This window comes from Struthio camelus, chromosome 17 (genome assembly GCF_040807025.1).
Source record: "Struthio camelus isolate bStrCam1 chromosome 17, bStrCam1.hap1, whole genome shotgun sequence".
Taxonomy (NCBI): Eukaryota; Metazoa; Chordata; class Aves; order Struthioniformes; family Struthionidae; genus Struthio; species Struthio camelus.
In genome coordinates this window covers 19,649,243-19,673,204 of record NC_090958.1, presented here as the reverse complement: position 1 = coordinate 19,673,204, position 23,962 = coordinate 19,649,243, and the positions used below count along the sequence as shown (strand labels likewise).

The 23,962-nt window shown below is 40.6% G+C and overlaps 1 protein-coding gene across 1 annotated transcript in view; it reads right to left on the bottom strand.

Annotated features, from left to right (window-relative positions):
- Window positions 1-23,962, bottom strand: part of GRK3 (G protein-coupled receptor kinase 3) — a 79,866-nt gene that overhangs the window by 25,845 nt on the left and 30,059 nt on the right. Inside the window, exons 3-9 of the mRNA XM_068911687.1 lie at window positions 13,720-13,793; window positions 9,070-9,171; window positions 7,833-7,907; window positions 6,050-6,111; window positions 4,882-4,933; window positions 4,146-4,237; window positions 944-1,043 (exon numbers count right to left, since the gene is read on the bottom strand). Of these exons, the coding sequence (XP_068767788.1) occupies window positions 944-1,043; window positions 4,146-4,237; window positions 4,882-4,933; window positions 6,050-6,111; window positions 7,833-7,907; window positions 9,070-9,171; window positions 13,720-13,793 (557 nt within the window). The remainder of the gene's footprint in view (window positions 1-943; window positions 1,044-4,145; window positions 4,238-4,881; window positions 4,934-6,049; window positions 6,112-7,832; window positions 7,908-9,069; window positions 9,172-13,719; window positions 13,794-23,962) is intronic.

The following is a 23,962-nucleotide window of genomic DNA, read 5'->3' as shown; positions in this document are numbered from 1 at the left end:
GGTAGATGGTGCCCGCACGCTTGCTACAATAACGGTCTACCACAACACCGTGAGCAATTCCTTCCCACGCTTTAACTGGGCTGGGATAAGGGGACGTGCTTACCCTGGGTGGCAAAAGCAACATTTCATTTGAATACCATAACAGTCATGAGCAAAATTAACCTTTTTACCAGCCTCCCATGTAACCATGGTGATAAGAGCTAATTTCAAGTTTTGTTTAATGAGGTCAGCGTACCCAGCAGGTTCCGGCACTCAAAGTCTGCTTCGAAGCTGTCTGAGAGTAACATGTTGTGGACACCACTGAACTTCTCTTTTATACGCAACAAGACACCGTCTGGTGGAACCGAGACAGCTGGGTTGCTTTTTACGCATGTCTGTGATGCTTCTAACTTGCATGGTACCTAGACATGCTCACTTTGTACATACTGATAGCTACTCGGTCAAAGTAGATTAAAAGCATTAAAAAAAAGGAAAAATTAGATAAGCTAATGTCACGGTCATAGGAGGAGGTGGAAGAACCAGTAACTTTAAGAATATAAGATGCTATTTCAGAAAAAACCCTACAAGAATGTTACATAACTATACCAGAAAATAAAATTTTCTTTTCCAGACAGAATAACATTTTTGAAAAGTTTCAAATACAGATACGTTTAAAAGGAATTTTTTTTAAATTCAGATGGTAAAAAAAAGAAGAGAACTGGCTAAGGAACGGGTACCTCTTCAAGCCTTTTTATCCGAGATGCTAATTTCTACAATCACCCAACCTGAAAAGCTTATTTTTCCATCCTTACTTTAGACATATTGCTAGAACCTGTTGGGGGGGGGGGGGGGGGGGGGAGTATTTTTGCATATCACACAACTGAATTAATGGAATATGTTGCATATCTAACCATTTTTATATTATATGCAAACAAATGAAGAAAAACAAATCAATGATACTTACTCCTGTACTGACAAGAGACAGCATAATTCTTTCATTTAAGGCTAATGTTTCTCCTTGCTTCATCTTGATTCTCTTCTTATCTAAACATTTCATTGCATACCTGAAAATATTAACCATTTAGAAAAAGCATCGGCAAGTTTCCTCATATGTGCAGTACTTTTTACAAGCAGTAATGCAATGTATACTTACAGTAGCCCTACGCAGCCTCTTTAAAGACTTATACATGATATCAGAAATATCATTACATGACTGAACAAAAAAGCCTCCAAAAATCTCACAGACAGAAAACAATTTTCAGCAGAAGCCTCCCAACAAAGAAAGATGCTTAAACAAATAGTTCCGAGTCCAGCAGAAATATACCCTAGCGATATGGGAATTATGTACCATAGGTCCATTCTTCAATACCTTTAAGCAAGGATTTGCAGTTTGAATTAATACAGATCCCATTATAATTCCATTTAATTCTAATACTTTCCACCCTACCAGGAAAGTAGTACCCTGAGCACACACTAAGTTTTTTAATTTTTGCCTGAAGTTTGCGTTCTACTCCCAAAAGACAGTCAGATATACTCAAGAAAGCTTTTTAATCTTCTTCTACCCTCTGTATTACACAAAATGAATGAGTGGCTATTACAAAATACCTTTGAGGAGATCCACAAGAATAATCATCAGTGCCTCACTGCTTTTGATACCTTCCTCGCAGACAGCCAGGGGCTGCCCGCTCCACAGAGGCGAGGCCAAAGATTACAGGAATTTTGTACATCAAATTTTTAAGTAAAGTACTGTAGTTGGAATAATAAAGGTATAGGTTTACAAAGTAATAAAGCTTTGCTTGAAAAAGAACGTTAGCCTAACGATCATCAACAAGAGTAGGATATAACATGGTCTGCGGATATTTTTTCAAAAGGGGACGTGAGCCTACTGTTAGGCAACAGCAGAGAATGACATCTACTTCCTTCCACAGGAGACTTTTAGACGTGGGCAGCCATGGATTTTTAGGACAGGGCCATTCATTTCAAAATATTCGGTGGAAAACACTACGTTACAGCACGACATCGGTGCACACTGACTGCACACCGTGGCAGCTCTGCACAGAAACAAGGCCTCGTGTCGCCTTCTCTTTGCACGTCACCACTAGCGCTCCCTACGTGAGCAACGGCATTGCTTGCCGTGCATGTGCTGTGAGCAGGGGAAAAGTTAGAGTGAACATATGGAATTATAAGTTTCCAAAAACCAGGAATATAGTCACATCATGGCTTCTTGCCGAGAAGTCTGTAAACAACAACTATAAATAGCATTTTACAAGCTAGCCTTTACTTATGCTGACGTTACTGATCAAAGTGAATGACTGGGGATATTTAAGGCTGATCGAAATCAAGTATCTCAGTCATTCTTATATCAAATTATGTGCTGAAAAATGCACTCTATCCCTCTCCCTTTAGACTGCTTTCTGAATTGCATTTCTTGCCCCTATTTATATGTCCTTGAAGGAGGTAATGTGAAAGAAGCCTCAGGTGTATTTTTGTGGGTTAGTGCAACACCGATGGCATTTACCTTAGAGGGGCGGCTTCCCAAGCTCCTTGCAGACAGTAAGTGCAGCAGAGGCAGCCATCTAGAGTGGACGGGATCTGGATTAGGGATGGGTAAACAGGTTTGGATTAAGAAAGAAATAAACCAAACCTCTACCCAGAAACTGAGCCTAATCTAAAGTTTCACTTCAAGTTTGAAAAATTTGGCTTTCCTGCATTTCACTTCCCTTTACTCTATTTATACCTGAGAAAAACTGTCCTTTGCTTGCCCTCCTAGTCCCAAGGTTATCCACCTCCTGCCACGGCAAAAGTCAGACATCAGAATGACTGGGAAGCTTAGAGCTACCTCTTCAGGGCAGAAGTCTATTTAGTGTTGCTCAAGCTAAATAAAATGTTTGGTTTTGTACATGGACAAACTAATGAACTGCACATGGACAAAAATATCAAAGCAAGAATAAAGACAGCATTGTTAGTAGTAGTAGTAGGATGTATTCTTGAGGTCACTGCAAAAATATTGAGAATGAAAGTAACTTTAAGAGGTCTTCCACTTATTAATAGCTCAGAATTTTATTATTATCAAGAACGATAAGCACACACAATTGCCAGTGAAGCCAGCTGTAACTGCAGAGACTCGGCTCTTCAAACAGGCTGTGCTCATACAGAAGAGACACACGTAAGGATGGTCCTTGGACTAAAATTGTTAGGAGAAAAGCAAGATGGAAAAAAAAAACCCCATCAAGAACAGTTTGGCAAATCAGTGCCTAGATGTTCAAAAAACAACACAGTGGGACAACTATGCCTAAAACTTGAAATCTGTTGATTAGGAGAGGTTTGTGAATGATGACACCAGGAGAAAACAGAAAACAAAATACAAGCAGGGGTTGATCTTGAGTTCCCCCTGAGAGCTCTATTTAACGTAAGTTCAACACTGGAACTACATTCTTCCGAATGGAAGCAAGCATCACTACTTGTGCCACCGAAACGTGTGTTCATGAGGGCAAAAACTTATTAATTTACACAAATCTAGAATGCTCTATTCAGAATCTGCCCAGGCACGCTCCTACAAATTGAAAAGCACTGGGGTCATATATTCCAGATCATCTTTTAAGCCTACCTGATGATGGCTCTTTTCCTACCTGCTCAGCACCTCCGTTCTGCGAGGTTACCATCTACCTCCTCAACGGAGGCAGTTCAAATTGAGCTGGAAAACTTCACCCCAAGGAGAAGGGGAAGCACCAGCTATGCGATACTTCTCATGGTGAGAACAGCAACCTTCAGCAGATGAGGGATAACACCTCACAGAGTCACCAGTTTCCAAAAGAACCTTGTTCTGCACTGTTAGGCTCTGATCCAGAAAATCATTTAAGCACATACTTAATTTTAAACACATGCAGTCTCCATTAATCTGGACAAGACCATTTAAACGAAGGACGTGCTCCAGAGTTCTGCTAGATTGGAGCCTCACTGCCTGGCACATAACAGGATCAAATATCAAATGAAACTTAAAGATGATCCAGAAATCACAACCTCTTGGCATAAAATTTAATTCCAATGAAGTAAACAGTAATGTAACACTGCTTTGCAGTGATTTTGTTAAGGAATTACTGGAAGGATTTCTTACATAGTTCAGCGTTTACAATTATCTTTAAAATATAGTGCATATATATACTCACATTTTTCCAGTATCCGCTTTTCTGCAGCCATACACTTCACCAAATCCCCCTCTTCCAATTATTCTATGTACACTAAAATCATTCATGGTCAGCTGTAAGTGCAAAAAATAGACTTGATTTTTCAATATTACAAAACTTCACTGTGAAAAATCTTTACGTCTACGAACGTATTAAGAAGCTTAGCTATTGTGATTCATATAGTATTCATTGTTTTGGAAAAAGGAGAACCGTAATGTTTATTTTTCAATGTACTTGCAAGCACTAATGAGTAACAAAAAACAGTAAGACAAAAGTGAGACTGTTGTTAGCAAAGTCAATGACACAGTCTCATTCACTATGAAGTCTGCAGAAGAGGATGGCTATTTTTACATACAAAGAAGCTGCACGAGAGGTGTACGTAGGGACAAAAGCAGAAGCGAAGTTTAAGAATACTGGAGACAACATCTGAACTGTAATGGCAAAAAGAAGAGAGGATGGTGTGGGGTTGCTAAAGAGAAGCACTTCTAGCACTTCAATTTCTTTCAGCTATCATAAAATCACAAGGCTATTAACTCAAGACAGGCAGAAAGGATGTCCAGAAAGGAACTGTTAAAACTGAACATCTAAGAATAGAACAGCAGATCAGCAACATTCACTGTGCTTCTTAATAAGGCCTTTTAAGAAGCAGTATTCAAAATTGAACGTTTTCTTTCCCGTATCAGCCTTTGACAAGATAAATATGCTTGTAAGTACTTACATGAATATTTAGTTCTACATTTTTCCATTGACAAAATCTAGTAAACTTGTCACTGCAGGAAAAAAAGTTTGAAAGTTATCTGAGACTACTATTTCAAGTTTATAGGAAATGTAAACAATCTGGTACTGAAAATAACATTGACCATAGGGTGATTGTGATGTTTAGTAATCAATAACTTTCTTTTTAAACAACTGTAATCTCTCCCCTTAATTGAGTTAATTATTCAATTAATTATTGAGTATACACTCAATAGTGTATACTTAATACTTCACATCCTTTTAAGAGAAAGATATCAGATGTGATTATCCCTGCAACTGTAAGTGCTTGACATTACCTTACTTCTTTCAGACTCTGTTTTTAATTTTTTTAAAGCAACTAACAAACTAACTTTGGAACTAATAAATATTTAATTTACATGAAGAAAAAGAAAATTTTAAGAAAACAGAGGCAGATCAATGTATGTTAACGAACCATAGTATACCTGAAGGAACATTTTAAACTCATTTTATCTCAAAATAGGAAGAACATCCGCATTATGAGAAGCTGTTGACAAAAAATGTTTTCCTATTTCAAAATAAATTACTAAATATTTGTTTTCAAAGTAAGAAATAATAGCTCTATGGAGATATTTTTTACAACTATTTCAATTTCTCCGTAGAACACCACCATACCATTTTATACGGTAGAGTTGGCAGTAGGTGGACAGGGCCAAATTTTACTGACCCTGCACACAAGAATAGCTCCATTTAGGTTAAGAGGGCTATTCATTTGAACTAGTTCCTTGCCTTATATTCTTTACCAGGCCTTTTCTGCTCTACTGAAAGGTGTCAGCCACACAGAAGTGATGGTTATTCATGAGAATATCCCACAAAAATATAGTCTGAGATTTTTAAAACTTTTAAGATCAAATTGTAAGCAGCCCGTTTTTACTGCTTCCCGGAGCAAAGAACGAACTCCTCTTACCCTTGGAATTTTGTCACTGATACAGCCAGACATTTATCATGATATATACAAAGCTAGTCATTCGGAGAAGCTTGCTCATAATATACTAATGAATCATTAAATGAAGTTTACTACACATTTTTAGCCTTATTTTACAGCAACACTTAAGGGACCTGACTACCTCCTAGATGAGGAAGAAAGTTCATGCAATACATTATGTTCATACCTTTCCATAAATTTTTGAAATATTTTTCCTCGGAGACTATCACAAATTTCTTCTATATATGGCTAAAAAGGAATAAGAAACACATTTAACATTTAAGCACATAATAAACTTGTTACGCAATACAATCCATTAAATATAATTCACGTGTTAAGGTTCCAGAATTTGCAGCCATTAGAAGCTCAGGCTACCATTAAATATTACAAGCCAATGTCCAGTCATTTGAAAATCTGCAATGACCCTAATTCTGCAAGGCGTTGAGAATTCACTCCGCACACTGTACATTAGCCCTATGTAACCATAGTATTTACTGTGATTTCCTTGAATTAGGCTCATTGAAGCATTTAAGCTTCATTTAGCTTTTGGAACCCGAGCAGTTCCGCTGAAACATACAGTGCTTTCATGAGCTAGAAAACCTTAAATGTTTTCCTTGTGGGGGTTGTATAAAACCTGTGTATTATACCTATCTGTGGACAGCAAGAGGAAGCAAATAGTGAAGAATCACAGCACCCAACTGGAAGTTTCTTTTCTTTCACATGTATTTAATGTGAATTAATACACGTTCACTCTTTTGGAGTCTATACATCCCAGAGCTGCCGCTACATTTAATCTTGTTTGCGCTTCTCTCCTCTCTGTCCCTAGTAAGGTATCAGTACCTTCAACCCATAAGTGACTTATTCGATAGAGAAATAGTTTTTCTTGATGTGTTATGGCATGCAGTGATTTCAAATCCCAACCCAATTAGCAGTGAGATCCAACTCAAGCAATGTTGTTATCAGTTTGTCAGTTCTCCTAATTGCAACGTTAAACACAGTTCACTGAACAGTAAGAAAAATCAAGCAGGGGCAATATTCACATTTTTACAATGTATACAAATACTTAAAATGTATTGCAAAGGAATTTAAGCCTGTAGACACTCCCATGACTGATGAGGTTCATATCTGCAAAAACACACCAGTTTAATGCATCTGAACTGTAAAAGTTCGCATGAATCTGAATTTCTAATCTTATATCAAGCTGTATTAGAACTGCAGCAATACAATAAATATTTAATTTCTCATTTCTTTATTTTCTAAAGAAAATTAAAAGATGAATAATTCAGTAAATGAGGAAGGATGTTATTTATTTTTCTATTTAAATGGAGCATATGCAAAGCCTATAGTTTCTAAAATTCTAATTGTTTAAAAGAAAGTTACAAAAAAAAAGCACTCAAATTTCAATGGGGCAGAAACTGCTATTTCAAAAGGTAACGTCTGGACTGGATTTTGCCTCTTGGACAGGTAGAAAAACACATAAAATGGTACAAATGACAAATTCCTCAACATCATCAACTACGAATTAATATACCTGAGAATTAAAAGAAAGAAGAAAAAGTACATGACCTGTAGTTACGTTAATTCTCACTGCTTTCAAAGATTTAACATTACTTAAACGCTAAGGCAAATTCTCCACGTTGTGATTTGGTTTATGCTGACAGGAAGTGCAACTTCCTGATGTAAAGTTATTTATTCTAAACCATTTAAAGGCTTAAAATTACATAAATTGAAAAACTATTTCTATTCATATACCAAGGTATGAATAGAAATAGGTATGAATTTTTTTCTTAAATATGTTTAAAAATGATCTGGAAAAGAAAAACAGTAATTTATCATTTGTATTCAACTTAAGACAATGACATTGGAATGTTTTTTATTACCTAGAGGAATATTTACCAATTTTTTTATTTCTATCTCCTTAAATAATATGTACAAAGTCACTCATGGTCAAATAAGTGAGGGAAACCTACCTGAAAAAGGCTGGCTGGCACTTGTTTCTTGGCTAAATGCGTTTGCACGTGATCTACAGCTTGTTTTGAGAAAGGCTTTTGAAAAACAAAAAGAAACACTTCAAGCATTTGGAAATGTTAAAAGTTTCATTTAAGGTCCCCAGCACTGTCATGCTTTTAATCATATGAAAAATAAACGTATTTCAGAATGAATGCAATAAAGCCTTCACTAAGTATATTACTGTAAAGTGTGCTGAATGCAATATCAATCCCATTATTCTAAAGCTGGAAGGCAGGGAGAGAGGAAGAAGAGGAGGAAAAAGGTGAAGATAAAAGGGCAAGACAATGCTCCTTCATCCAATTTGTGAAAAGAACCATGCATGGGGACAACTACAGATACAGAAGTGGACATGGACTTTTTACCGTTAAAGAGACAATAATGCATGCTTAAAGAATTGCTCAACTCCTCCCTCAAAAGAATTGATACAACCAGGGTAAAACACTCTGCAAATTGTTCTTAAAACAAAACAAAAATCAAATTAAACAGTGTTAACTGTACATCAAGGAGCCAAAACTTCAGCTGCAGGAAATGTGTGCTTTCGTTGACTTTAACAAAGTTGTATCTGCCATGATGCAGTCTCACATCTTCAAGTTATCATATCGCAGCTAAAAAGCCTATTATCTCTAGCACAGTAAGAAAGATTGCTTGCTAGCAAATAAATTCCAAAAAAAAAATCTTTATGGGACAAGCTTTAGACAAAACTCTCAACTTTTACTCTAAGCTTTCAGGGTGCCTTTAGGGGGACAGGGCAGGGCTACTGCAGGGTTTGGGAAGGGGGACAGCTGGGTTTTCTACTTATTTATTGACATACGTACATATTTGTGTGCATGCACACGCACGCACAAATTAGATACACAAAGTGTCTGCACTCATTTTATCTCATCTTCAAATATAGACTTAGTTTAAAGAAATCATATCAAATAGATAAATTCTCCAAATATTTCCTTTGCATATCACCAAATTTAATAAAAATTGGATCTTTACACTTTATTCCTGGAAAAAAGAGCTGAATTCAGACAAACCCAGTCCCATGGATTTCACATTGAAATCCACAGCACTGCAAATATTTGCAGAAACAATTTCTTCAGCAGTAGTTTTAATTGCTCTCTGAATAAATATCACTTATTTTAAATTACCACAGCTTCCAAGCTACTCAAAGTAATGAAAAGAAGAGGGTGACATTCAGATGATACACACATGTGAACAAGACAGGAGTTCTTTCATTATATATGTGTCATAAATCTGCCGACTTCTGCTAAGACGCTCATCCTCAGAATCCAGTTTCTCATATTCTTTTATCTGCAACATAAAAGAGAAGGATCACTCAGACCAAGCCATTTTTAATACTTTTCACTCATTAGGTAAAAACAGGACTTTGCTTTGGCTGAAGTTCTGTTTTGCTTTATTATTCTCTTACTCAAGACTCTTAAAGAAGAGCTGCCTGCAATTCCACACCTAAAGTCGACATTAGATTTTCCTTCTATATTAGAATTTTTATGCAAAGAAACCCATTTATTTGCTTAACATGGCTACCAAGTTTTTTTTCCTAAAATTTTGAAAAAGGACTGCGCAAAAGAGGCGTGTTTTGATTGTTTTACCATTTGCCATGCTACGGATCTCCATAGGAAGCTGGAAGGTAACTGAGTGCTGGGACCAGACCAGGCAGGGAAAGCCGGGCAAGCCGACCCACACAAGGTGTTTGGAGGTTTTCTCCTCTCTGCTCTGTTCAGAGACGGAGAACACGGACGCTGTTCCTGCCGCAGGCAGGAACGTCAATCCCTGCTCTCACTGGACACCCTGGGACACAGGCAGTGCCCCAGCGTCCTCAGCGCTCCCCGCGCAAGGGTTGCGGCATTATGCACATGGCACGAGCATCACTCAGTGACCGGCCCCAGCTCTGAGCACACAACTGGAGCGTCCTGATTAGGAGCACGTACAGCACACTGGGTAAAGAAGGTCACGTAAGAATGTGAGGCGTTCTTCAAAATGTTCACACAGCTCAGGTAAATGTTGGTTTTAAGTCCTAGATGCCGCTAGAAAGACAGCTTCATACAATCTATCGGGTTTCTGCAGGTTTGATATAGGAAGTCAGCATGTTCCACGTGAGTTAACAGTCAACCCACATGGTTAACGTTACAGAATAAAACTACTGGAAGACTGTCACACTTCTCACAACGGTAGCCTTCCTGGGAAAAAAAAACATCAGTTCAAGAGTCCTTTCGACTGCATTTAGGGAAAAAGTTCTTCTAGGACAGACAGGAGGAAGAAGAAAGCGAAAAGCACAAGCGCTTTGGAGCAGAGTCTTGGTTCTGATGCACGCGCGGGCGCCAGGCTGTGACCTCCCGGGATCCAAGGGGCACCTGAAGCATGCAGACACGCTCTGCCTCCCTGCACCAAGTCAGGGAAATCAAAGCATGCTGAGGCTCAGCTGGATTTCATCCGCGCCTGCCTAGGAAGGAACAGGCCGTACTGGAGCTGCCTGTACTCTCAGCCTACAGGACAAACTGCACGCGCGATGCAGCAGAGCATCTCCTTCTAAAGCAGAGCAATCACGGTGACGGGCCTCGAGGGACCACAGGCATGGCCCCCTGCTCCTGCCACCCCACCTAGCAAGCCACAAGAGCAACAAGAGGGTTAGCAGAAACCAGGTTGTTCAAGACTTTTAAAAATAAACAGCAGAAAAAAGCTTGTGTTTTGCCTCCCTTTCACAATAACTTTTTCTTCTTCCCCCCTCAGAAGCTGCTCCTTTCGCAGGACGAGCTGTGCTTTATAACTCTTGAACAGGCCTCTTGAAGTGACAAACCCAGACGGGGCTGGAACACCACAACTAACCACGCTCTCCAACTGGGGAGCTTTCCAGCTGCAGTCCCCTTGCTTGCTGACTACAGTAACGCAACAGTTCCACCATGGTTTGCCATCTGTGATTACTTCCCCATTTCTAGCAATTTCTCATTAAAAAGATTCAAAACATCTCACCAAAGAAGCCTTTTTTTAAATTAACGCAGTGTCTCAAAAATGGTCGTCTTACTTGAACACAGCCTCCTCTCCTTCATTTTTTGAGCAGACACCACGTAACTCCAGCACCCAAAGCAGTGAGAGGTCTCCTGAAGCAACCTCCCCACAGCCACGCTGCCGCCAAGTCAGCGTCTCTCCAACCTGCCTTTACGGTTGTCTTTTCAACCACTGCAAAGTCCCTTTGTCCTCTGCACTTTCAAACACTCTCTAAAACCAAGTCAAGATTTTCTAAAGGTCTGGGGAAAAGGACAGTAGACACTTGAAGTCTCTCCTACCTGGCCAAATTACCCCATCCTCCACAGAAGGCCCAAAGAGGCCCCCATGGCAAACCCACGAGCCGCGCCACGCCGCTCACCTCCCCCTTTTCCAGTAGCGCACCCCCTCAAATACACTTGCCCACTGCAGGCTATGAGATGGTGCGATGAGACGCTCTACTGTGATTATATTTAACATGCATGCCTGACATATTCATGGACTAATTTTACACATTCATTAAATAGAACATTACTGTACCATGCCAGAAAATACAACGATGGGCAGAGCTAAGGAAGTGTCACCATTTATCATGTAACTTGTCTCTGCTAGCAGCAGTTTCCTCAGCACTACTCCTGACCCAGAGGTAATGTACTATGTCATCTGGTATTTCAACACTTCCCTGGCAAACTTAGCTCACCTTTAAAAAGTGTCTGACAAAGTGTCTTTTCAAAAATTGAAAGTGGAATGCATTAGTTTTCAAGCAGCTAGAAGGTTTTTTTTTCTTTTTTCCTTTTTTTTTTTTTAAACAGATTTGGATGAATCACTCATCCAGCTAAATGCTTGATCGTGACTTAAGCTGCAATAATATGAAATCCCTGGAGTATGGAGCCCTTCTACATCAAGTGATTTTTAATGTAACCGTGTACTCAAATTATTCTACATGTAATGAATGCAGTAAGTAAATCAAATATTAAAAAAAAGCCTTCTGAATCCAGTATGTCACAGAAGAAAATGCAATGAACTGCTCTTTAAATGTGTTTAATGGGATTTTTCTAAAAGTGCATGACGAAGCATTTAAAATCTTTTTACGCAACACTTTGCTAATAACCTAAAAATACAATTTTGAATTGTTTCAGAGATAAAGAGGTAGCGAGGTAGCTATAAATACCTTGCTAAACAATCTGTTACAACTTGCGTTTTTGATTATTGATGACAGTGATACCTTCAATATAGAAAAAGACGGAAGTGACGGAAAAAGATTCCTCTCTATGAAAAGGGAGCATCTAATGTGAGTGGGGGAATTGTATATTCCTAAGAATTTACCTTCCGACTGACGCCAGCTGAGGCTGTTCTGTTCTTTTAGCCCGCTAGTGACAAGATTTCGAAGTCACCAGCTCAGGGAGCAAAACAAAAGGGTCTCGGGCGGCTTTTCTCATCGATACCGAACAGCCCCGGCTGCCTTGCATAAGTGCTTATAGACGTCTTAAGCCACCGCAACACCTCGGATAGGATTAAATACCATTTTATATTTAGTGTCACGCACGCAAGAGCGAGGAGCGGAGCTCTGAGCATCACCAGGTGCCTGCAGGGTGCGAGGGGAGGGACGGGAGCGACACCTCTGCCTCCGCGCAGGACGGAGCCCAGCCGGAGCTGCCAGCGATTTCCATGGCAACCGCCATCCGCGACGCCCGTGACAAACAAGCCGCCTGCGCTGCGTTTTCTGCTTATGTGCTTTGGGACAGGGCGACATGGGTTTGTCCGCTGGGTTTGCCTTATTTTAGGCTTTCTGCCTTTAAGGAAAGATCTTCACTACGCGTAACAGACAATACAGGCCAAACATCGGCTCTAACAAAAAACCACTGGTTTTGCTTTCAGGTCTTTCTGAAAGAAGGAATCCACTGCTGCAAGTTTAGTAAAAGCTAGCAAATGCTAATTACTTTTCTATAGCTTCATCTCTATATTTGCAGCTGAATATAAGATTTATCACCATCTTTGCAAGTGAAGACCAAAAACACGTCCCATTTCTCAAGAACGTATCTTGGCCTAACTGTAAGGTACCAGAGACATTTAGCAAACGGAGACTTGAGATCAGCCTAATTGAGAGCTCCTTTCTTATGAGTATTGCAAGTGACCCATAGTCAAGGAGCGCACCACATGATACAAAGCACTAATAAGCCTAAACATACTGTAATCTCTATTAGGCTTCTCCCTCTCCCACCGTCCTCTGGGCATTGTTCAAGTTACCTCTGGATGCGAGAACGTGGCGAACGAGCACAGCGTTAAGCGTTTCCCTGGGGAACTTTCTTCCAGTGTTGTTTTTTTTTTTTTCCCAATACATACCTCAAAATGAAACACACTTCACTCTTCAAGGGCAAAAACTGTAGCAGTAGCTTTTGAAGTGCTTTGTTAACTCATGTTTAATAAAAAGACATTGTTTCAGTACATGCAAATAAAAGCACTATTAGAATTTGAGCTAAGTAGATTTCTGCTGCTAATCCATTTTCTAAATCTATAATATATAGTCATTACCAATAAGATTAAAATATCATCTATACAATTCTGCTAATATACACTATTAGAGTACTGTACCAAATCACCAACTCGATTACACAGTTATACGACCATTTTTAAAAATCTCTCGAACATGTTTAAATGGTAAGTTTTTTTCCTTTGAGCTGCAATTACTACTGCATAAAATACTTTATCCTATGAATCAACCGTTCAGGACTGGAAGCCGAAACGCCCCAGAACAAAAGGCAGCCTCGCGCGTCCCTCCTCTCCCTCGGGCCTCCCCTGCCCGCGCGCCGGCCGCCCCGGCCCCGGCCCCGGCCCCAACGGCCGCCGCGAGGCCCCTACCTCTTCGTAAAACTTCAGTTGAGGGACAGCTTCATCGATTTCGTTCAGGCAATAGTCTTTAAAAAGCAAAAATCCTGAAAAAACAAACAAACAAACAAAATCAAACGTTTGTCAGGAGGAAAAACGCATCCTTGAGACAATAACTTGTAACAAAGGACACGAGGAAACGGGCAGCTTGGCCGACTTCACAGCTGTGCCAGCGTTCTCGGTCGCCAAAGTTTAACGACAATGGTGAGCGGCTCTATAGCATTCTCAGCAGAAAAAGATTATAAACGTAACTCATCTCCTATAGGTATGTTAAGCATATCCCAACTTCTACCTGCTGGAAGCTTTACAAGATGCTCACATCATGCACTGAAATTTTCCACTTCTCTTCACTGACCAGTTTTGGAGGGTTTTTTTTCACAGTAAAAAATAGATATCCACAGAAATTCATATATTTTGTTATTTGAAATAGACTTACCTTCATTTTTTAGTGATAAGAACGTTTTTTTCTTAGTGCCTTTACACTTTGATTTTTAGATGTGCTGGTTAATGTTACCCCCAATATCTTTTATAGCGTGACACGTTACATTACAATCTTTATGGGTCCTTTGCAAGTCATTTAAGCTCCGCGCTCTGCCCAGGCCTGCTCCCGTGGGCAGCGGGCCTTTGCCTATGCCTGAGCTGCTATCTGCAACCCCAACCATCCTTTTACTTTACTTAACATGGGTGTCTGTTGTCACAGCTAATTGTTTGGGTTATCTGCAAGTCCTCTAAAGCTGTAAATGAACACGCTTTCAGCTCATTTTGGCAGGCAATACGTTTCCTTATTTAGGCTTACTATGTACTTACTGAAAGCACACCCAACTTTTGTAGGTAAGACCATAAAAATGTAAACTAAAATAACAAAGTGAGCAAGAAAAGACAGTGCAGTTAATCCCAGGGCTCTGGAGAGCTGGCTCTGAACCATTCTCCTCCTCTGCCGCGGGGAGGACGGAGCGGTTGTGCCAGGCCTTCAGCTGCTGAGGGTACAACTCCACCGCCACATCAGCCGCAGCCCTCGCCGGGAGCAGGCGGACGACAAGGCAGGCGCCGGCGGTGCTGTGCTCGCCGCCCCGGTGCACTCGGGGCCAGCGCACGTCGGGGCGGCCACGCTAACAACAGTCCTTTCTACAGCACAGTGGACTCCGTTACTTCACCTTGCACGCCAGGTACAACTTTGGAAGGGGTCAAATGTCCTCCTCCCTCCTGCCTATCAGGAGGACTAGAATGCAAGAGATATAAAAACACAACATTAAAAAGAAAACAAATCAGGCCTTTGGTTGTCTGCCTTTCTTTGGCAAATTTGGGTGGGGGGGGTGTTCAAAATATCTCAAAGAAAAGATGAGTCAACAAACAGGCAAACACAGCAGCTACTGTCACTGAAAATCTGCTGTGGTGCAAGACTCCAATGAAAGCCAAAGAGCTCTTGTGCCCATGAAGCTCAATGGAACAAAACCATCCACAGTAGCACTGAGAACCGAAGGCCCAAGCAATTCAATTAACAATGCTGCTAAAACACTACCGAGGTTCACCCTACTCTGAGCAAAATCAAACTGCAGTTCTGTTAATATATTCAGATTTTCCCCTTAGTCCAGGAAGAAAGGGGCAACAGAGAAGAAAGGAGATACTTCTGAAAGAGGCAGAAAACACTCAGAAGCCTGATTTTCCAGTGAGATCAAATACTAGGCTTCTGCTATCAAACTACAACAATAGTGTTGAGGAAAGTTTATCCTCTGACTGATAAACGTGTAACCCACATTTCACATTTGTATGTCAAAGTGTTCAAATGGATTGGATGTCCATGTATTACAGTCAATGAGCTAGAGCATCAAACAAAAATGTCTATTTGTGAGAAGGCAAGAAAAGTAAAAACTAAGACAATATAATTTGGCTGCTTCTGAAAATGCAAAAGCTTTGCATTTTCACATTTCGTAAAGCGATCAATTTACGTTACCATTGATAAAGCAGCTACAATTTCTGATATGTCAAATTTCAACTTAAATGGTCCATATAACATCATTCTGAGAAGGAAAAAAAATCTGTAGACCAAAAAATATCCAATAAAGCAAGTGACATGCACCTGCAATAACGCGAAAGTGGGGATGCTCCAGGGAAGGTGCACGGGGAAGCAGCAGGGATCCTCCGGGGGCCAGGGCGGCCCCAGTATCTCCACCTGCAGCCACCACTGCAGGGCAAAGCCAGGTTTGCCCTCTTCGTAGACATTCAGCTGGCAAGCACACCAAGTCTTAGCAGCTTTGAATTTAATTTTTAGTGGCACAGAAAAATAAGAACACCTTCACATTTAAATATGCTGCTGCTTGTAATTCCATAAGTGCTCAATCACTAGTAAACGCATCACAAAATTCTATGACCATCACATATCTCCATTATTACATTACTTTTCTCCTAAAAACCTTTGCAGTGCACAAGGAACTCTCTGTTGCCCCTACAAACCCAAGCATGGCCAGCCTCTGTGACACGCAGGACAGCCCACTCTCCTTCCCTGTCACAGCAAACACTTCCCTAACCTTACGCGCCTAGGTAAGTAAACAACACAGCTATCATAATGACGTTTTGGGATAGGAACATGTCCAGGCAAATCAGAGATGAGGAAGGAAATAGTTTAAGCTCAGTCCATAAAAGATGTGGTTCCTCATATAAAAAGTTTGGGAATTGCTATAACATAGTATAATCTTTGGAATAGACTCAGAAACTATTACATTGCAGTAGTTTTCTTCAGCCAAAAGGCAAAGTGCCATCTATACCAGGGATCTACAAGCAAAGGTGGCTTTGTTTGCTTGGAAATTAAAAATATTTCTGTAAATATTTTACATCTCTATTGTCTTTCATCAACTAGCTAGGATACTTCAAAAACTGAAGTGCCCACTGGATGTTGCATTTGTGATGCTGCAGAGGAGGAAGGAAATTATACCTAGGTAAATAAAATCCTGTGTTTTTACAAATAATCATCTCAACTTCATAACATACAGGAAAAACTTTTTTTTTAATTTTCCTTTGTTTACTGATTGAAATGCTTCTTGGAAGAAAAACTGTTCTCGCATACTGCCTCATTTACCATCAAGTAAACATACCAAACTGATCCGCATGTTTTCAGTATGAGTAAGGGTCGATACAGAGGACACCACAAGTGTAACGTTAAAAAAGATGAAGTAGTGCGTACAGAAAAGCATTTAATTGTCAGTTATGAAAATCATGTCCTTCAACTCCCTATTGTCTTATTTTATCAAAGACCTACAGAAAAAAAAAAAAAAGCAAACTACTCACGAGCAAAACCATTAACTATAGTGGATGAAGCATCACTAATCAGGCAAACAAAACTGTTAATTCACAGGTGACTGGAAGTGATTTATCAGCCTCTTGATAGAGTCTCTCTATAGCTTCATCTGGATCCCAAGTTAAATTTCCTAATGTAAGAGCTATGTTTCACTGGGGCCCCTTTGATTTATTTGGTCATAATCAGGATGCAAAAAAATGGGATTCTGACCAGAGATCTTCAATACTCTGCTTGATTACTTTAGCTGATTAGGATGATATTCTAAAGACTATGCAAACTGCTTTTGTTCTCCAAGGAGGACAGAAATCTAATTAGATCAAAAGGGTTTTTTCCTCTTATGAGATTCTCCAAGTTTTGCAGCTATTCTCAAAAAAAATCACCTGTGAAATATTCTGTAAACAAGTATTTTAAAAATATGTGTGTTCTCCAATCCTTAAAAGTAATTTGCAAGTATGGTGATTTTTTTCTTCTTAAAGGCTTGCATTAGATCATATTTTGCTGAAAATGTTCTTAATAAAGCCGCCCGTCGTTAGGGAGCAGAGAGGAGCAGCTACCAGGAGAAGCTCCGTGCTCGGTACGGCACGCGGCGCGAGCAGCCTCGCACCCGGGCGCCGCGCGGCAGCGCAGCACTCGGCCACTTACAGCAGCGGGGGAAACGAGCAGTCACCTTCAGCAAGTACACCCGGCAAGTCACCAGCTAGCATGAAGTTGCTTCTTTGGAAACTTAGCCGATAACGCTACACCTCATCTATCTGCAGAGAACGACCAAATCCGTTCCTGCAACGCACGTAAACTACCATTTCTAGAGAGCGCAAACTCCTCCATTCACGTGTCTGCTTGGTAAATACGGCAGACACCAGGTTTTGGTGTGAATCTGAAAAACAACAACAATTCTTTTGAATGCATCCTTCTGAAATGCCCAACAACGCCCTTTATGGAACTAAAAGTAATTTGTTAACTCTTATTTTACACAGGATCGAAAACATCAACAATACAGAGCAAAATAATGCTGAATTAACTGAACTTTTGTTTGGACAATGAACCAAAAAAGATTGCAGACGTGTAATTAAGAGACTAAAGAGTGGCACAAACAGAAACGAATGCAGGCAAAGAAAAATCCCTGGCATATTCCCAGCTACTGGCTGTTTACCAACAACAACAAAAAACACGCAACCCCCCCCCCCAAAAGGCAAGTGTGGGAGGAGTGTGAAAACATAGCAACACAAATTTTTAACAATGCCATTCCAAACATTTTAGCCCTCTTTAATATTCCAATATAATAATTTTCCAAGCTTTTTAATTACCATAGAAGAAGAAAAGGTTCACAAGAAGAGTGAACAAGGAAGAATAATAGCCTTGTGCTGTCTATTTTATATAGAGCTTTTCTGAGTCTTTTTTTTTTTGTATTGCTATGCAAAAACAGGAGACATCTAAAACAAGGAGAAGCAAGATAGTCTTACAGATTCTTTACAGTTTCCATTAAAGACGGGCAGAAATATTAGAGCAACGTAAAATAGTTTAAAAGAGAAAACCACAGCAGTAAAGCCAACGACAGCATGCAACACCTTTTCTCTGTGAAGGCACTAATGAATTATTCACTGTTAGGATACATAAGACATCCGAGAATCTATCGCAGAAAAAAAGACATGATGATTCTTTAGGCTCAGCACCACCTTCAAGAGCACAGGGGCAGGAGGGGAAACAACGGGAGGCGAGAGCGCCTCGGCCTCGGGCCCCCGAGGGCGAGCTCTGCTGCTCTCCCCAACGTGGGCGCAGTTGTGTTTGCCACAGGAGATCTCATGGAAATCACTGCAGAGCGAGAGAAATAATTAAGACCACTTTTTTAAGGGTTCTGATGGAAAAACACTTGAAAACACTTAAAAAAAGACAGTAACATCCAAGTACCTAAAAGAAGAATATTCTAATACTTGGGGAATGTTTAACTCATAAATTAGAGCATCAGCTTGTATCAGCCATTCACTATTTTCTTGGGGGGAGGAGGGGAGGAGTACATCCCCTAATAAGAAATGTTCTTTAATACCAGCTGGGCTGATATAAAAACAGACCTTTCAAGCTTCCCCCGAAGACCTATTGACTAGGAGTATTCATATACGTATATTAAAACACGTCATTGTATACAAACATGCAATTTATATAATCATTAAAAAAAGTATCCCTTAAGACACAATTTTTACTAACTGAGGGTTGCTGAATTTTACTGCATCAAACTTGCTAATCCAAATACAGTAACTCCCAAGGATGTACGACGATAACGTAACAGGCACGGCATCTTGTTCCAGAACCTAAGTGGTGCATTTCACACAAACCAACTTCCTTTGAAAGAAAGGTTTCTACTTTCTTTAAAAAATGATTTATTATAATAAAATCATAAGGAGTTTATCATAAGCTGTATATCATATATATAGACAGTATATCCTGTATATCATATATAGGTATGGATATCTTTTATATATATATGACTGTATATCATAAGCTTTCTAAGTGACAGCTTAGAAAACTAGACATATGCACTGCCCTGAAATCAAATACCAGGTTATTTCACCCCACAGGTTCTCCATGCAACTTTTAGTTAAGACCCACACCTTACCACTGGAAAGTACATATTTTGCATACCTTCAAGATTGCATTTCTTGCTATTATATGACAGCATCTGTACTAGGGGCAGAAATACCATCTGGTGGCTTCAACACTGGAAAAATACACTAAAACCGAAACTAGATAGGCAGCTGCAGAGTTCATTAATACTTCTGTAGCGCAAATTAACAACATAATTGCTCATACTGCATGGGAGTTTGGCCAACTGCCTTCAGTAAAGTGAGATCAGGTGCTAGAGTCTGAATTTAGATAGCCTTTTTATTACATTACGGCTGGGGAAATTCACTTCTTCCAGAGTACAACAGATCATTTTGCATTTGATTGACACAAATCATACTCTTTCAGAGCTTCTACATGCATCCTAATGCTTGGTTAGCATCACCCAACCCTGACTGCCATTTTTAAAGGTATTAGCAACATGCGTATTGTGAACAATTCAGTGGGAGTCCAGTTCAATCTTTCTCTTCAACAGGTTGTACTTTGGGAAGCTGAGTGTTGGAATTCCTTATAATTAATTGGGACTCTTGGGATTAACGTATTTTTTGTAACCTGTTTCATGGAAACAAGGGGAAAAGGTGTCAACTGAGACATTTTCTCTTGAGGCCAGCCCCTCATCCTGCCTGGGTGCGGAGCTGCCAAGTACCGTTTGCGCAGGATATACGCAGGGTGGCAAGAGGAAACGGGACACTGCAGGAAGCTGGTGGTGCCGGCAGGACCTGGACCAACAGCAAACACTGTCCAAGGGCTGGGGTGGGGGAAATTACTGCGACGGTGCCAGGAAGAGGGGAGGTTTGCAGGAAGGATGTATCGCAAGGGGGGACTGATCTGAGGCTAACAGAGATTTGGGAAACATGGTTGATGTTTAGGGACAAGGAATGAAGAAGGATGTGGGGGCTGTAAAAGGCATATCTGATAAAGGCAGGATGACTCCTGTGGAGCCTGGAGAACAGTGATGTTAAGGAAAAAAAAAAAAAATCACTGAGGAAGCTGAGAGACAAAAACAGATTGCCAAGTGATGAGTTTATCAACAGCTTGTAGTGACATGTAATTAATTCAATAAAAATATACGATACAGGAAAACAGAATCAGAAGTGACACTGTATAATCAAGAGTAGGGTTCAAAAGAATCTAAAAAATCGAAATACTAAGAAAAATTCAAAAGACTTGGTGGGTGAATTCTTCATTTAAGAAGTCTTTTTCCCTGCTTTTTTTTTTTTTTTAATCAATTTTGAATGATAACCTTAAACCAATTATTCTTTTACAGCATAACTTCAAATGCAAACATACTACTCATTCCTCTTCTTGCATTTACAGCTGGTCTGCTTATAGAATCAATGTCATCAGCTACCAGCACGCTTAAACTTCTTTTTTCCCACCGTGCCCTAAATTCAAACAACAATTCCAATTAGACCATAATGCTCTCAGTATTAAAAACATTTCTGTTTTGTTGTAACACAGGATTTTGCATTTCTATTGCAGCATTAAGGATAGCTCTTCTCTTACAGGTGCTCTAGATAGAGTGAAAAATTACCAGCCAGGAACTGCAGCTCTCAGATAATAGCAAAACTAATTGACAGAAGTAGCATTGAGTAAGTGACAGTAGTTTTGAGAAGTTCAGGTAGAACAGATGAAAAGCACAATAGAGCACAGTTAACTACACCCTGAAAAATAAGACAAAGAACAGAAAGCAGGAATTTAAAAAATGATAGCGTTAAGTAACAGATAAAAGGAACCAGCAATTATTTATGAAATAAAGATGTTGACAGCTTTTTGCTTTAAAGATTTCTTCTTCTATTCTATATCATTTATACAATAACTGGATCTATAGTAGTTAAGAAAAAAAAAGATATATTTTTATAAGCTTTTTCTGGTAACACTAAAGTGATGGATCATATCAATAATACATGTGGGTGTGAGAGAACAGCTAGCTCCACGCCTCCACTTTCAAAATAATCTTCTCATACTCCAGCCTCTGGACAATCATTTTTTCCTATTTTGTTTTTCTGGACAATCCTAAACAGCTTAGTTTGTCAAATGCCATTAACTGCCATAAATCCAATAACCAAGACAAAATGTCTTTCAAGGAGGGATATGGAAAGAAGCTAGAACTTTGTAGCTCAGTCTCAACTGGACACTCGAGAAGAGATGAGGAGCTATCCCAGATGAGCTAAGCGCCAGAAGACCCAGCAGAGAGCCTAGGACTATTCAAGAGGGCCATTCCCAGATGGTGTCCCCCCCACCAGACCTGGGCAGCTTCGCAAGCCTGGCAGGAGGCAGGGGAAGGGAATAAAGTTAATCCATCTCTGCTGAACAAAAACAAAACCAAAGTAAATAAATAAATAAAGGAATTACTTTAATTTTTATCTCAAATAATTAAATTTTTCTAACTTGATTTCAAAGTTTTGCATGAAATCCTGACTCTTAAGTCAATGCCAAGACTCCCCCTAAATTTAATAAGGCCTGGATTTTATTTCCTTCGGTATTTCTTACTGCCGGGCTCTGGGCATCGGTAGCTGGGGCCAAGAACAGAAATTCAGCTAGTAACTCCCCTGTGCAATTCTATTAAACCTGACCTGGCCAGTGACGCTCTGTTTACAAGCTGATTACGGCTGACATTATTGTATTATAGCAAGGCAAACAAGCCCATGTGGCTCGGCATGGGGGGCCCTTGCCGGTCTCCCGGCGGGCGCCTGCGGGCCCGGGGCGGCCGCCGTTACGCCTGGTCCCACCGGCGCGGACCTCTGCCCAGCCGCCCCCGCCAGCCGCATTTATACATTTAACGCGACGCATCTGCCTCTCCAAAGTCCTGAATTCAAACCTCCGCAAACACCAGTTTTACACAAGTCTCAGAAGTTTCAAAGTTAGTTATAATTTCCCTGCCCTATTATTAGTGTTTTTAAAGCAGGACGTATTTTTAACATGCTGAAAAGCATCTGTTACGTGGAAGATGAAAAGGGGGAAGGCAGAGCCAGCGAGCGCTACTCCTAGACGCTCTTGGGAGACGCGAGCAGAGTTTGGGGGCGACGGAGGGCGTCGGGCCGGGAGGGAGCTCCGGCGTGCTCCTGCGTCGGCGTGTAAAACCGCCGCTAATCCCCAGGGGCCGATTCTGTCCTCCCGACGTCTTCAAGCTTACCTCTTCATTCATGCTGCCGTATCACGGTCTTCAGTAGAACGGCAATTAGTTAATGGCAGAGAACAGTCAAAAAATATTTTAATGAGGAATTCGATAACAAAACAGATCTCGGAGAAAACTACTCCGCTCCCAAATGAGATTTTATGAGTATTGGATTCAAATAGCTTTTTAAGAGGAATAAATAAAAACCTTATTAAAGCAGAGATGAACAGAAGTCACTAGGTGACACAGCACAGCTATAAAAAAAGACACGTTTAGCCCTGATGTAAGTACTCACAATGGCACTGATGGAAAGGAAGCTGCGTCTATTTACAGCAGACCTGAACTCGGTCCAAAATGCTGATGCAGACTCTTTCTAGTAGGCAAAATAGCAAATTAGAAAACAAAAATATCAAGCTGTTTCCAAGCCCTGACAAAACGTGCTGTACATAAACACAGAAGAGCGAAGAACAAATAAGCAGTTACATCAGCACGGGAATCGATAGAGCTTGCTCCCTATGGATTAGGGCTAGAGGCTCCGGCTCTCGGCGCAGCAGCATCCGCCGAAGCGCGCGCGGGGGGCACTGCCGCTCAGGCCGCTCCTCTCACGGACCCCCTGCGTCTTCCCACCGCCTAACGCAGCCCCGCGTCCTCCTTCAGAGCGCTGACAGGTCTCTCTCCTGACTCCCTCTAAGGCCGCGGGCCCTGATCTTTCTTCCCTGGCTGGATTCGGACAACAGAACCAAGGAGCGGGCGGAAGGCGAGCCGGCAGACACGCAGGCAGCGCCAGCACCTGCCCCCGGCCCCCGGCAAGCTCTGGTGCCGAGCCCCCAAGGAAACTGCACCACTCTAAGCGTGTAATAACAGCAAAACTGTATTATAGAGAAATTACTATAAATTTATGTTTAAACTGAATTGCACCATCGGAAAACACCTTCAACTGGAAGCACGTGAAACATCTCAGTGAAACAATATGGATGTGCTGTTTAATAACTTTAAGGTCTTCTGCAGTGCAGTTTGTAGCCTTTGCACAATAGAGAGCCTGCATCATAAAAAACAGGGATCATCTTTGTCTTTTCTGCTGGAAAATTACAGGACTATTCCTCCCAATACACCATCTAGTGTTTCATCCCTTTTCATTTCATTTGTCTCAAATAACATAACAAGCCCACCATGAATATCAGTAACAGATCTGG